The 14203-nt window shown below is 37.4% G+C and overlaps 1 protein-coding gene across 1 annotated transcript in view; it reads left to right on the plus strand.

Moving 5' to 3' along the window:
• The first annotated feature begins 10791 nt into the window (after window positions 1-10791).
• The window catches only part of LOC122802100 (3 beta-hydroxysteroid dehydrogenase/Delta 5-->4-isomerase type 1-like), a 55470-nt gene continuing 52058 nt past the window's right edge, over window positions 10792-14203 (plus strand). The window contains exon 1 of the mRNA XM_044071793.1: window positions 10792-11410. Coding sequence (XP_043927728.1) covers window positions 11260-11410 — 151 coding nt within the window. The 5' untranslated portion in view covers window positions 10792-11259. The remainder of the gene's footprint in view (window positions 11411-14203) is intronic.

Here is a 14203-nt window from a genome sequence, read left to right on the forward strand (position 1 = left end):
ATTCATTTATCACTCACCTGATACTATGACACAGAGTGAAGAGTGAAAATGAGAAAATATGTGTGTGTGTGTGTGTGTGTGTGTGTGCGTGTGCTTGTGTGCGTGTGCATGTGTGAGTGTGTGCGTGTGTGCATGCGTGCGCGTGTGTGCACGTGTGTGCGTGTGTGCGTGTGTGTGTGTGTGTGTGTGTGTGTGTGTGTGTGTGTGTGTGTGTGTGTGTGTGTGTGTGTGTGTGTGTGCATGTGCGTGTGTGCGTGTGCATGTGTGTGCGTGTGTGCATGCATCCGCGTGTGTGCACGTGTGGGCGTGCGTGTGTGCGTGTGCGTGTGCGCGTGTGAGTGTGTGTGTGTGTGTGTGTGTGTGTGTGTGTGTGTGTGTGTGTGTGTGTGTGTGTGTGTGTGTGTGTGTGTGTGTGTGTGTGTGTGTGTGTGTGTGTGTGTGTGTGTGTGTGTGTGTGTGTGTGTGTGTGTGTGTGTGTGTGTTTCTACAAGTATACTTACATATGTACAGATAAACAAGTAGGCTGTGTGGATAAACCAGTGCTTCAACAATAAATCAATATGAAGGTAAAAAGTAAAAAGTATAGAAGCTCTGAGCCACGGCAATAAATACTTTAATAGCAAACAAACAAGGGTGGGGGATTTCGCAGGCAAGCTGCTTCCTCATACAGTTTCCATTAGGGATCTCCACCCATACATACATCATAATTGACCCCAACTACAATTATAATTTAGACACAACATACATAGCTTCAAAAAATCCATCCTACAAATACATATATATATGTGTGTATATGAAGGAACATAAACTGTCCAAAGATGTATATATAAAATATATATAGAAAACATATTAATAAAATCTGTCAATAAAATAAATAGCTACCTTTCAAAATACAAATAAGAATATATTTTAAAATGCATTTTAAAATGGGCATGAGGGCATCCTAATAATGCAACGGTCTATTAACTATGACCGGTTGGATAAAGACCTTATCATTAAGGTCTTTACCCATAGTAAGTACTTGGACAGTTCAGGTGGATTTAGGCACCCAAACACAGGTAAACAGTTGAATTTTTGTCTGAGAGCAGACTGCAATAGCACCAATTTGGTTTATTTAAGCTATTGCTCCACTTGCTTTTCATTCTATATAGGAGTAACTACACGCAGACTGCAAGATACGATAAGGGAACACATCTATGATATCTCCAGACATAATGATACTAATCCACTATCACGACATGTAACAGCAATGGGCGTGGGACACAAATTCAGGTTCATGGTTATTGAGCTGGTAACACCAAATATAAGAAGGGGGGCTGTTAGAAATAGAGTTGAGAATAGAGAACTAGAGTGGATTATTAGGATGAGTGCAAATATGGGTAAAGGCCTAAATGATAAGGTCTCTAGCCAACCAGTCTTAGTTAATAGAGCATTGCATTAATAGGATGCCCTCATGCCCATTTTAAAATGTATTTTAAAATGTATTCTTATTTGTATTTTTGAAATGTAGCTCTATTTGTTAAAACAAAGGCTTTGTTTTCTGAAGAAGTTACTCTACCTAGACTGACGACAACGTGAGAGTTTCTTATATTAAACTTCTTTTACGTTAAAGAACTTTGTCCGAGGTTGTTGAAAGCATTAGTCTGAAGCTTTTGGACATCCTGCTTTTTCCGTTTGGTTTGTGATCTATACGTCTCAGTCCATTGCACTTAGGAAGCAGAGAGTACAGCACATTGCACAGACAGTACAGCACATGGCACACAAGAGGCTATGAGCTGTAGCTTACCATTTCTTGAAGTCTAGGATTTGAGTCCCTCAGCTTCCACTTGCTTATTATTTATTATTTATTTATTTCCAGTTTGTTGACCGGGAAAGTCTACTGGGCCCAGTGTGCCCATTTTCAGTGGAGACCCAGGGAGAAAATCTCCAACAAGCAAAATACAGTAAAGATTTATGATACAAGTAAAAAGTAAAATGCTGGATACAAATACACAACATATGCTTAATACAAATACTATATTATTTAAAATAAAGAGAGGTATATTTACAATCTTGACATAGGAAGAACATTTTTGATTATAAGGAGTTGGCATTAGAGAACTACAAGCCAAGGTGATAGACACTTGGTTAGAAGCAGATGGGTTATTGATAGGTGTATATATTCCAACTAATCAAGGAATTAGTTTGAGTGGATGGATTGAAGCATTGGGAGTAAGTGGTTAGAAGAGGGGAATAAGGGGAGGGGGAGAGCTTGCTAGGTTGGAAGAATGCAGGTGCATTTCCGAATAGAGGAGAGGTAGGAGTGAAGCCGTGTTTTGAAGCTCTCCATATTTTCTATTATTCTTAGGGAAGGAGGGAGGGAATTCCATTTTTGGCTAAGGAAAAAGAGAGAAGTAGTTGTCCTGTTGGTCGGTTGGGTTTATGTACAGATATTAGATTTTGCTGTGCAGATCTTAGAGTTCTATTTGGAACATAGGGGACTAGGATGATTTTGAGGGCAGGGCATTTGGTAGGGTAGAAAAATAATTTAAGAGTAGTGGTGAGATGGAGGAAGTCCAGATAGTTTGGAAGTTCTAGCAAGTCTAGAGAATTAAGGGCAAGGCAATGATGGGAGGAGGTTTTGGAATTAGTGGCGAATTTGGCAATTTTGTTATAACAGTTTTCTAATTTGGATGTAATAGATGCAGATAAGTTGGTTAGAAGGGGGTGCCATACATTAGGGAGGGAAGAAGACAGACGGAGGCAAGAGTATGTCTTGTAAGAGAAGGATGTTGCAAATATATTTATTCTTTACACAATCACGACACGATAGTAACTGGTTTAGCGCTTTCAACTGTATCACAGTCTTCATCAGAACATTTAAGAACTGCTACATCTTTCTATTTATACTCATCCACTAATTAATTAAGTACTTAATTAATTACAAAAACGCCAAAAACGTAAAGGTACATATCATTGTATAACATTATGGATGCATATAGTGGAGATACTTTCACAAATAAATAAATAGCTGTAAATGTTCATATTTACTAAAATAAAATGCCATGATGACTATCCACACTAAACTATACATGTAAAATCATTCTTATAAAAATGTACATATAACAATTGTATATAAAACATATATAATAAATATGTATAAAAAATGCATGAATATTTTTGTAAAAATACATACACATATATGCTGATAAATAAATAACTTCCTATAATGCATTAATATATGGTGTATTAAATATACTAATTATATAACTAGACTATACTAAAAAACATCTACATATACTATAAAATTATAAACTGTATTATCATCATCGTGCATCAATAAATATATAAATAGTAAATAATTGGACTACTTCCATAAGGATTCAATAGGCTATTGTATCTATATCTAACCTATGCAAGGGCTAAAAAAGGTTTAATACTTATGAATTCATTTAAGCCCAGTGTTCTTGTGGAATCAGTTAAAATTTGCCACCTACTTTCATATTGTGCCAGCTGCATTTTCCAATTCCCTCCATATGGTGCACATGTCACTTGATCAATTATTGAAAACAAAAAACCATGGTCATTCCCCTTTTCTAAGATATGCCTATACAATGCATTTTTAGTGTCACATTTTCGTATTTTATATTGATGTTCGTATATACGCTTTTTTAACTGTCTTTCTGTCTTTCCTATGTAATGTGCATTGCATTTATTACATATCGCTATGTAAACCACCTGTTTCATGTTACAATTACCCGTCCTACATTTGATAGTAGTATGACTGATATCATCCAACTTAATAACCTTAGCTTGGTTTATATATTTACACTGTTGGCATCTTCCACATTTGGATGTACCCTTAAATATATCACTTGTGTCCATTTTGTAGCTAGCTCTTTCCAATAAGTTTTTCATGTTTGGGGCTGTCTTATAAACACATTTAGGATATATTCCTAATATTTGTTCTGCATCCATTGTGGTTATTACTTTCCAATGTCTTTCTAAGATTTCCCTAATTATACATGTGTTAGGTGTGTATGTTAGTATGCATACCCTTCCACTATATTCTTTCTCCAAAGATGGCAGTTTATCCATTTTGTAACACCCTAACAGTGGTGGGTACTTGATTCCCCATTCACTTTGCACATAATTGATGACATCATGAACCATACTTTCAGGATATGCCCTACTCAGGAATAACCCTTTAATCACTTTGAGCTTGGCTTTCATAATGTCCTTAGTAGATGACATCCTCGCTGCTCGAATGCATTGCCCTTTGATCACATTTTTGAATACATAAGGAGGATGATTACTGCTATAATGGATATAATCATTCGAGAAGGTAGGTTTTCTGTAAACTCTAGATGTGAAATCTTGCTCATCATGACTCAATAATACATCCAAAAATGGGATTTCCCTATGACTAAAGTTGTATGTAAATTTTAAAAAATCTACAGTATTATTCAAAAATTCCATAAATTTGTGTAACCTATCCACCGATGCATTCCATAATATAAAAATGTCATCCAAATACCTAGCATAATATGCTATATCTGGGAAATATTCGCTCTTAAACACATGTTCATGTTCAATAGCCTATTGAATCCTTATGGAAGTAGTCCAATTATTTACTATTTATATATTTATTGATGCACGATGATGATAACACAGTTTATAATTTTATAGTATATGTAGATGTTTTTTAGTATAGTCTAGTTATATAATTAGTATATTTAATACACCATATATTAATGCATTATAGGAAGTTATTTATTTATCAGCATATATGTGTATGTATTTTTACAAAAATATTCATGCATTTTTTATACATATTTATTATATATGTTTTATATACAATTGTTATATGTACATTTTTATAAGAATGATTTTACATGTATAGTTTAGTGTGGATAGTCATCATGGCATATATGTGTATGTATTTTTACAAAAATATTCATGCATTTTTTATACATATTTATTATATATGTTTTATATACAATTGTTATATGTACATTTTTATAAGAATGATTTTACATGTATAGTTTAGTGTGGATAGTCATCATGGCATTTTATTTTAGTAAATATGAACATTTACAGCTATTTATTTATTTGTGAAAGTATCTCCACTATATGCATCCATAATGTTATACAATGATATGTACCTTTACGTTTTTGGCGTTTTTGTAATTAATTAAGTACTTAATTAATTAGTGGATGAGTATAAATAGAAAGATGTAGCAGTTCTTAAATGTTCTGATGAAGACTGTGATACTATATTTGCAACATCCTTGTCGTACGAGCAGTGATTCACCTTCAGCACATCAGGTTTTGTTACAGTGTTGGCTTTCTTACGTGTGGTTTTATGTCTTGTAAGAGGTGAGAGAAATTGGTTATTCGTATAATGTATACACAGTTTTTGGTGTGTTTTTTTGATGTTTAGGACTACATGGTTGTCAAATTTTAGGTGTTAATCTGTAGTTACACCTAGTAACTTTGCATAGGGGCGACTTCAATAGAAGAGTTATTTTGGCTTAGAATTTGGAAAGAGGTTTTGTCAAAACAGAAGAATTTTGAAGGAAGGAAGATTGATATTTTGGATATGTTAGTGTTTAGGGAGAGATGATTTTGGAGCATCCAGGCTTCGGTTGTTGAGAAGGGTCTTTGTTAAGAGTTCAGAGAGATTAGAGGCAGAGCAGACTAAAGCTGAGTCATCTGCATATTGGATTATTTTGGCATTGGGAATTGCGGCGTGAAAAGTGTTGATAAAGATATTGAACAGTATTGTACTATGTAAGTGTAATTGTTTGCAACCATAAAGAGTAGAAAGTGGGGTGGCTATGCACAGGCACAGATTTCTCCAACTGCTAGATGACTGGGGAAGGTGATGTCTCAAACTAGAATAACAAGCAGTCATTACTGTCTTGTAAACTCTTGTATCCTTGTACAAAGATACTGCTGGATATTCATAAAAATGTCACTCTAGGATAAGTGAACAGAAAATATGATCACTATTGAACAATGCCAAGTTATTAATTTATGTTTATTGTATCCAACACCTATTATGCAACCTTTGTCAGTTTTAATATTTTACACACCCGTCTTTTTCTCCTTCTCATGAAAACAAATGTTGCCACTCATTTAATGCAGACAATAATTTCATTTTTCATCTAATACTTGTCCACTCATGAACAGTGGAGTTTTACGATGTCGAGTTGCCAGCCCAGCGCCCAACCTTCCACAGAAGGCATACACATGCACACACTCACGCCTAGGGCCAATTTAGAGTGTCCAATACACCTACAGCATGTCTTTAGTGAGGCAACTCTAAACTGTATTAATTGGATAATCAATGAGTGAATGAATGAACACTGATTGACAGTGAATCAATGAATGGTGCTGTGCAACATGGTGGTAAAGCTTTATGGTGTCCCATAGTCAAAGTGTACATGAGAGTGACATTACCAGTGGGAAGAGAAACATGACAGCAAAAACATAAACTGTGTACATCACCCAAATGCAATAGTGCAACATAACATACTTTTATAGCAGTTAAAGAAAGAAGAAAGGAAGAAAATCTACAAGTCAGCTACTGGCATGAGTTTCTTTTCAATGATATATATTTAAAAGCATAAATCACAGTTTCTACATATATGAAAAGTTGCTATGTGTTAAATAATTCATCTTAGGCTAAATGCTAGCTCAGCTGCTCTCTGCCTTTGTTTTCTGCTAATTTATTCATAGGTTCATAGGTTCATACTAGGCTATCTGCCTTAGGGCATTTATAAGTCGAGCCAGAGTGTGTTTGGCTTTCGCCACCCATTTTAAATTAATATTGCTATGCCCTTTTTCGAGGTTAGTATACTGTGCCTCTGTCTAACAGTGACACAGAAGTGATACCCGGGGTAAACCTACTATTTCCCATCCACTCATCAAGATTCCTCTTGAAGAGAGTCAATGAGGGACTCTGCCTAACCTGGACTAGGATTTTATTCCAGAGTGAAGGGAGCCTCTGGGTTATGAATCTGTCCCTTCAGCATGTCCTATTTATTTCAGTGCTGAGGTTCAAGTCTCTCGAGCACGTAGCTCGATGGGATTTGGATTTTCTGAAGTGCAGCATGTCCATAAATTCCGGGTTGGACATGGCTTTATACATCAGGCACAGATCGCCTCTGAGCAGGCAGTATGCCACTGAGTAGAGCTGGAGTTTCTTTAACCGGGCAGCATATGGCATCTGTTTGAGCCCTTTGATCCTCTTGGTGAGGTACTTTTGGGGTCCTTCCAGTTGCTGCAGGTGTCTGGTAAGGTACATCCCAAAAGGGGCATTTTACTCAATTATGGGCCTGATGAGGGATGAGTAAAGAGGCACGATGACCTCCCCTGATCTAGATGTGAATCCCTTCATGATTAGGTGGGCTATATAAAATGTTTTTCTAACCACTTTGGCCATGTGGTTGTCAAATGAGAGATTGCTATCAACTTGGGTCCCCAGGTCCCTAATTACTTCTTCTGCACTTAATGGATTACCACCTATGTGGTAATTTGTGGGCACTTTGTTTTTGCCAAAGGGGATGACTATACACTTTTTGGCGTTTAGCTTGAGGCCATGGCTCTGGTACCAGTTGTCTGTTTCTATGAGGCCCTTTTGTAGGATGCTTGTGTCGGCTGGAGAGTCGATTATGGCGTCCAGTTTGCAGTCATCTGCAAACTTGGCCAGCCACAGTCCTTCCATGTTAGCCTGTACCTCTGAGAAATATATACCGAACAAGCCTTGTGGGATGCCACTTGTAACTGGTTTGGAGTCTGACATGGCTCCAGCAATTCTAACCATGTGGGTTCTGTCCTTGAGCCAGTTTGCAACCCATCTAGTGACATAGGGGTTTATATTTAAGCTGGTGAGCTTATCTATAATGCCCGAGTGGGGTATTGTATTGAAGGCTTTTGCGAGGTCCAGGTAGGCTGTGTGGACCACCTTCCCCTCGTCAATGGCCTTGGTGACTGTTTCAAAGAAATCAACCAGGTTTAAGAGACAGGATCTGCCCTTAACAAAGCCGAACTGGGTAGGATCCAGTGTCTGTAGGTCCCCAATATCTTTATTTATGAGGTCCATGATGATCCTTTCCATAGCTTTGCAGACCATGCTAGTCAGGCTTATGGGGCGATAGTTTCCAGGATCCGTTGAGGCACCACCTTTGTGGAGAGGGACCACTGTTGCTGTACACCACTCTTTGGGTACATATCCTGTAGTAAGGCTGAGATTGAACAGTAGTTTTATGTTTGGGTTTAGTTCTTCTTGGAGTTCATGTAGGATGCAGCCCAGGACACCGTCTGGTCCCATTGATGCTGTGTTTTTTGCTTTGGAGAGGGTGGCTCTTACCTGAGCATCTGAGATGTCAGGGGGGCAGCATTCTGCTGGGATAGATATTTGCCGTTTTGGTGGGGAAGGGGGGGAGAAGTTTGCACTGAACCTGTCAGCTAGGATGTTGGCAATGTTTGTGGGTTCGGTGTATTTTTTGTCATTTTGGACTAATTCTGAGCATATCTGGGAATTCCCACCCATGTTCCTAACATAACTAAAGAAAGCCTTGTGATTATCCTTAGTGTCCTGTGCAATTTTCCGCTTAAAGCTGGCCTTAGACGATTTTATGAGTGCCAGTAGTTTTTTGCTATTACTGATCAGAGATGCCTTCCCTTTTTGGGATTTTGCTCTATCATGTAGTAGCTTCCTCCTTCTATTGTATAGTTTGTTTATGGCTGGGGTCCACCAGACAGGACGCCTAACTTTGAAGGATTGGGTCTTGGTTTTATTTGGGATTGCATGATCCATGCATTCCTGAAGGTGTTCATAGAATGCATTTATAAAGGATTCTGCGGTCTGGGCTGTATTTTCCACAGGCCCAGGGGCTTTGAAGCATTCCACCTTGGTTTTGAGGAGTGTGAAATTTGCTTTAGAGAAGTTTTTCACTGCGGTTTTCTGGGCAGGGGCTGGGGTCAGGATGTGAATATCTAGTGAGATTAGTTTATGGTCTGATCTTACCAGTGAGGGATACACTTCTGGTCTGGAGCATAGAGTCCCCATGTTGGTGATGATCAGGTCCAGTATGTTTTCCCCTCTTGTGGGAGTGGCAACAAGTTGTTCCATAGCATTTGAGTTTATAAATTCTAGGAACCTTCGGGCTAGGGTGTTGGAGCTAGAGTAATGCTCCCAGTCTATGTTAGGGTAGTTGAAGTCATCCAATATAATGGTGTTTGGAGAGACCATCATATTTTCCAGTATTCTCAGGAAGGCCAAGTGGGGTTCCTGGGTTTGGGAGGGTGGTCTGTAGCAGGCTATAAACTGGAAGGCAGTTTTACCCACTGTTAGTTGCACATGGATAGTCTCTGATGCTTCGTGCTGTGCCACCAACCTGGAAGTGTGGGTATCTTTGACAAATATTGATACTCCCCCTCCTTTTGTGGTTCGGTCTAAGTTTTGGGGCCGAAAAACATGGTATGAGATATAACCTGGTAGTACTGGGGTGCTCTCGGGAGCCTTGAACCAGGTTTCTGTTACTGCACAGATATCGATGTTCTCCATGCTAAGGAGAGTTTAGAGTGCATGTATCTTGAGGTTTAGACTTCTGGCATTGAGTAGCATTACTCTTAGTTTCTTATCCCTTGTGATACCTATGGAGGTGGGTTTGTCTTTTGAGCCTTGCCTAAAAAATGCACTATGGGGTGGCAAGAGCCTTTGCCAATATCCGAAAGCCCAGGGGTGACAGGTACAAGCCGTCCCTAGCAAAGCATCATGGCTTGTCGAGCATGTCATCCCAGGCAGACAGGCATTGGATCCCCTTTGAATGACACCAATACTTAAGCCAATTGTTGAAATTGATCATCTTGTCTTCATATTGTGGCATCATTCTTGGTGAGGGTAAGATACTACTCAAGGTCAGGGTCATACCAGCCTGGGCTACATGCTCAGAGAGCTCCTCTATGTCTCTTTTCATGCAGTCCAGGGAGGTACGCCTCAGGTCATTCACACCAGCATGGACAATGACTGAGTCATATTTGTACTTGCCTTGGAGTGACCTGAGTGCTTGTGTTATGTGGCAGATCCTAGCGCCCGACAGGCAGCTCACCATGACCTTCTCCTTGTTCAGCCTGGTTCTGTATTTTTGGGGGGGGTTAAAGTGCATCTAATTCCTAAGATCAGTGTGTTGCCTGGGTTGCAAAAAAGAAAAAAAAACAGTATACACCCCTAGATATATATAATTCTACCCCTGTCAAACAAAGTTATTTGAAATTTCCTCCAAAATGTAAACTGTCTTCCAGGATTTCTTGTATGGATTGATGGAGATACAAAAGCAAGATGGCATCCCTTGCCCCACAAAACCAGCTTGTCAGGTGACAGCATGAAAATAATGTATTTATTTCCTGCATTTTGTTGATTGGGCTGCTGTTGTCAATCATTGATGACCCAAAGACTTAAAATTGCAATACAATACCAGAGAGAGATGTTTTTTTTTCAAAGTCTTGTGCAGTACGTATTCTACATTCATTTCAAACAGCATCTTTCTGGTTATTTAGTGTGTTGCAAATATAACTATCTTACTCTGGATGCCAAAGTAATGCATATATCAAGATAATTAAACATAGAAAATGCAATCACCACGTGAACATTTCTGAAGGCTATACATCTTCTGACAGCTAAGCTGGATGTTGACAAAAGGCTAAAGCTAAAGGAAAAGAAATATGGCACTTCAAGGCTACAAAGAAAACAAAACAGCAGTTTCAAGGCTATATCCTGACATAGTTGTCAGAATTGCTCCAGTTACTGCTTGCTTAGAAATTTTTACGTCTGCCAGAGGGTATAAAAGTAAAAAAAGTCTTATCCACTCTGCATTTATGTGGGTGGATACTGTGACATTTTTTGTTATCGATACTTTGCTCAAATATACATATTTAAAGTTGGAAAGTTTTATTTCTAACAATAGATAAGAAAATTGACAAACAGATTTATAGGCAAAAATATAAGAGCTCTTCATCAGTGTATGCAATTTGCTGGTAACAGTGCAAAAAGGACTCTGCAGGTTTTCTTAGGGACTCAAAGTATTAAGTGATCAACAATACATTTTTGGTGTAACTGTTCTGCAAAGATTTTAATTCAAGACTTCTGAAGCAGTTACACAGTACTCACACGTGCACATACAACACATACACACACACACACACACACACACACACACACACACACACACACACACACACACACACACACAAACATTTAGCCATTGTGCAATGTCACAGACTACAAACGTATACCTGGTTACAGGTGCTAGCGGATTTCTTGGTCAGTGGATCATAAAGCAAATGCTGAAAGAAGAGGAGATCCATGAAATCAGAATGATGGACAAAGTGATCAACCCAGAATTACTGAAGCTCAAGGAAGGTACCATTTTCCATGCATTTTATTAGTTTCAGTAAGAAATGTACGTGCTTTTTTCAGATAAGACATTGCAATGTTGTTTTGACACTGTAATAAACATTGAGTTGAGTTTGTTCCTTAATAAGACCTATTGAAATAAGTACAATAATGCTGGTATAAAATCCTTTCAACTATTTGTTTTGTTTAGTTACATGCTGAAAGGGAGTTTCTTGGAGATTTGGCACCATTTTGTATCTTTAAAAACGTTTGCATATAGTGTGCATATTTCTGTCCTGCAACTATTAAACTGAATATGCTTTGGTCTGTCAAACCCTGACAAACTAAAGACTGACCATAAATGGCTAATCAAATGAAACTTCAGGAGATTCTTTTTTTTCTGTGGGTATCTGTATCCCAACCCTGCCACTCAAGTAAGCAGATTCTTCTTTACTCCCTCTGTGTAATAGCCATCTCATATGTTACATTACTCCAACAGGAACTTATAAAATGCAATTTCTGAAAATTAAACTGGGCCACCTAATCATGAATGAATGATCTTTGCTACATTCATCAGTCTGAATATGATGATGCATTTATTTTAAGTCAGTAAAAAATAAGATTATATTGTAAAAATCATAAGGATTTTAAACATGCTGGCCTTGATTTTCCCCCCAAATGGTAGCACTGTCACTGCGTCTTGTAATGATTACTTTTTATTTGTTGAACAGGTCAGCCCGCTGGACAAACTGACCCTTCATGAGCAGTAAGTAGTTTGTTCAGTCACATGGTAGGCAAATGAAGGTGGAAGGAATTAAAACTTGTACCCTGGACAACTCTGTGATACCTCCAAGCTTTCTGAACTGACTAACAGAGGTCCCTGGTACCTTTTCAGTTATTATATGGCTGTGTTCATGAAGCTCTAAATGAGCCTTCGTCAGACACATACTTAAAAGAAAAAGATTTGTAAGGCAAAATGAAGAAATTGCATCACAGAGACATTAGAGCCAGAATAGGCATTTTATGTCACATGGTACTTTTTAGATTTTTTTTTGCTGTGTAACCAAGTCTGAAAGATGTCTGAAATAGAAGATAGCAAAACCTTGAAACTCTATTTCATAATTTATGCTTCGGCTTAATAGTTTGTAAAAAAGTAGTAATATTATATGTCTAAATATCCACATATATGAGATCCACCCTTTGTTGTCTGAAATTAAAGGGAAAATCACATCACATTTTTTGATTACTCCAAGTTCTACACCTCACATAATTTAGAAGCAAAGTGAAATAAAATGAACAAAGTTTCTTTGTGAGAAATAAAATATATGGGTCACTGGGAGCTGAAAAAATGCTTTAGCATTTTGCTTTGGATTGCCTATTAACTCACAGATGGCCCTGTTGCATCTTTAAACTGTAAGTAAATTTTGCTTATCCTTTGCTAGCATTGTGCTGGTATAATATACGAGAGCTGTTTTTAAACACTTCCCTTGAAAAAAGTGAAGATAATGCCAAAATACAGAAATTGTAAAAGGGTGCTTTTTATAGTGTGTTCTAGCTGGCTTGATTTATGTTACTTATACCTAATAATAAATAAACATTCAGCCTCTTTTATAATATGTACATGCTCACAGTGCAAACAAATACATAAAAAAATCCATCAAAGTAATATAACTTATAATTTGTATATTAAGAAAATGAACTTGTTCAATGACCTGCAGATACCAGTGGAATACAATATTAAACATCCTTAATGAAGAAACATTCTGAAAAAATGATATCAACATTATCTGACAAAATTATTTTAGTGAATATTGGAGATTTTGTGGCAGATGTCATTGTACAAATGCAATAACCATAGCAAGCATATACAGTGATCTAGTGATTCTGGATGACACTTGTGTCATAATTACTACAGAAGAAAGTAAAATGCAATACCTATTTATGTGAATGCTTCTGGCTGAAATCTTTTTTAAAACCTTGTAAGTCAAAGTGCTCAGGAAACAGCATCCACTGGAAAATGGAGTGTGTAATATGTGAGAACTGTAGTGAATCATTAAACTGCAAGATGTATCAGACCAATTTTCTTTCTCATAAACCTATTAATAAAAAAGAAATTACATTCATTAATGTAGTAAAGCAAGTCCTGATTTCTTCTGAGCAGTATTTATAAAGGACAATGTCTTTATATTCAAAAAGGTAGACCTGTTTTGCTTTTTGAAAAGCAGTTCTCCATTTACTTGTATTTGATTGTTTTATTTATTTATTTATTTATTTATTTATTTATTTATTTATTTATGTATTTGTTTATTTATTTATCCTTTGCTAACTGGGTTAGTAGCATTAAGCTAGGGTGCCTCTTTTCAGGGGTGATCTGAGCTGAAATTTATACTATTAGGGGAATTTGGCCAGGGAATTTCCTCTACTCTTTTCAATAAGTGCCATGGGATCTTTTGCATCCACCTCAGCTATCGCATACTTAAGCAGATGGGACCTTTGTGTAACGTCATCTGAACCATGGCAGAATTATGAGTGTAGCACTCCCTTATTCTAAAGTACAATGTGAACAATCTATCAGCCCAGTATGGGAAAAGAACCTGTTACACATCAGGTGCTAGTCAGTTACTTTTCACAAGTGCCAATAAAATAAAACTGCCAGTCAACTTTGCTACATTACCAGCTAGTATCAGTATGCCCCCTGCTTTAAAGACATGTATGTTCAAGGTGAAATGATCACCTAGAACAAACATGACTCAGTTACACAGCAAAAAAATCTAAAAAGTACCGTGTGACATAAAATGCCCATTCTGGTTCTAATGTCTC

This window comes from Protopterus annectens, chromosome 5.part0 (genome assembly GCF_019279795.1).
Source record: "Protopterus annectens isolate FY-2018-M chromosome 5.part0, PAN1.0, whole genome shotgun sequence".
NCBI lineage: Eukaryota > Metazoa > Chordata > Ceratodontiformes > Protopteridae > Protopterus > Protopterus annectens.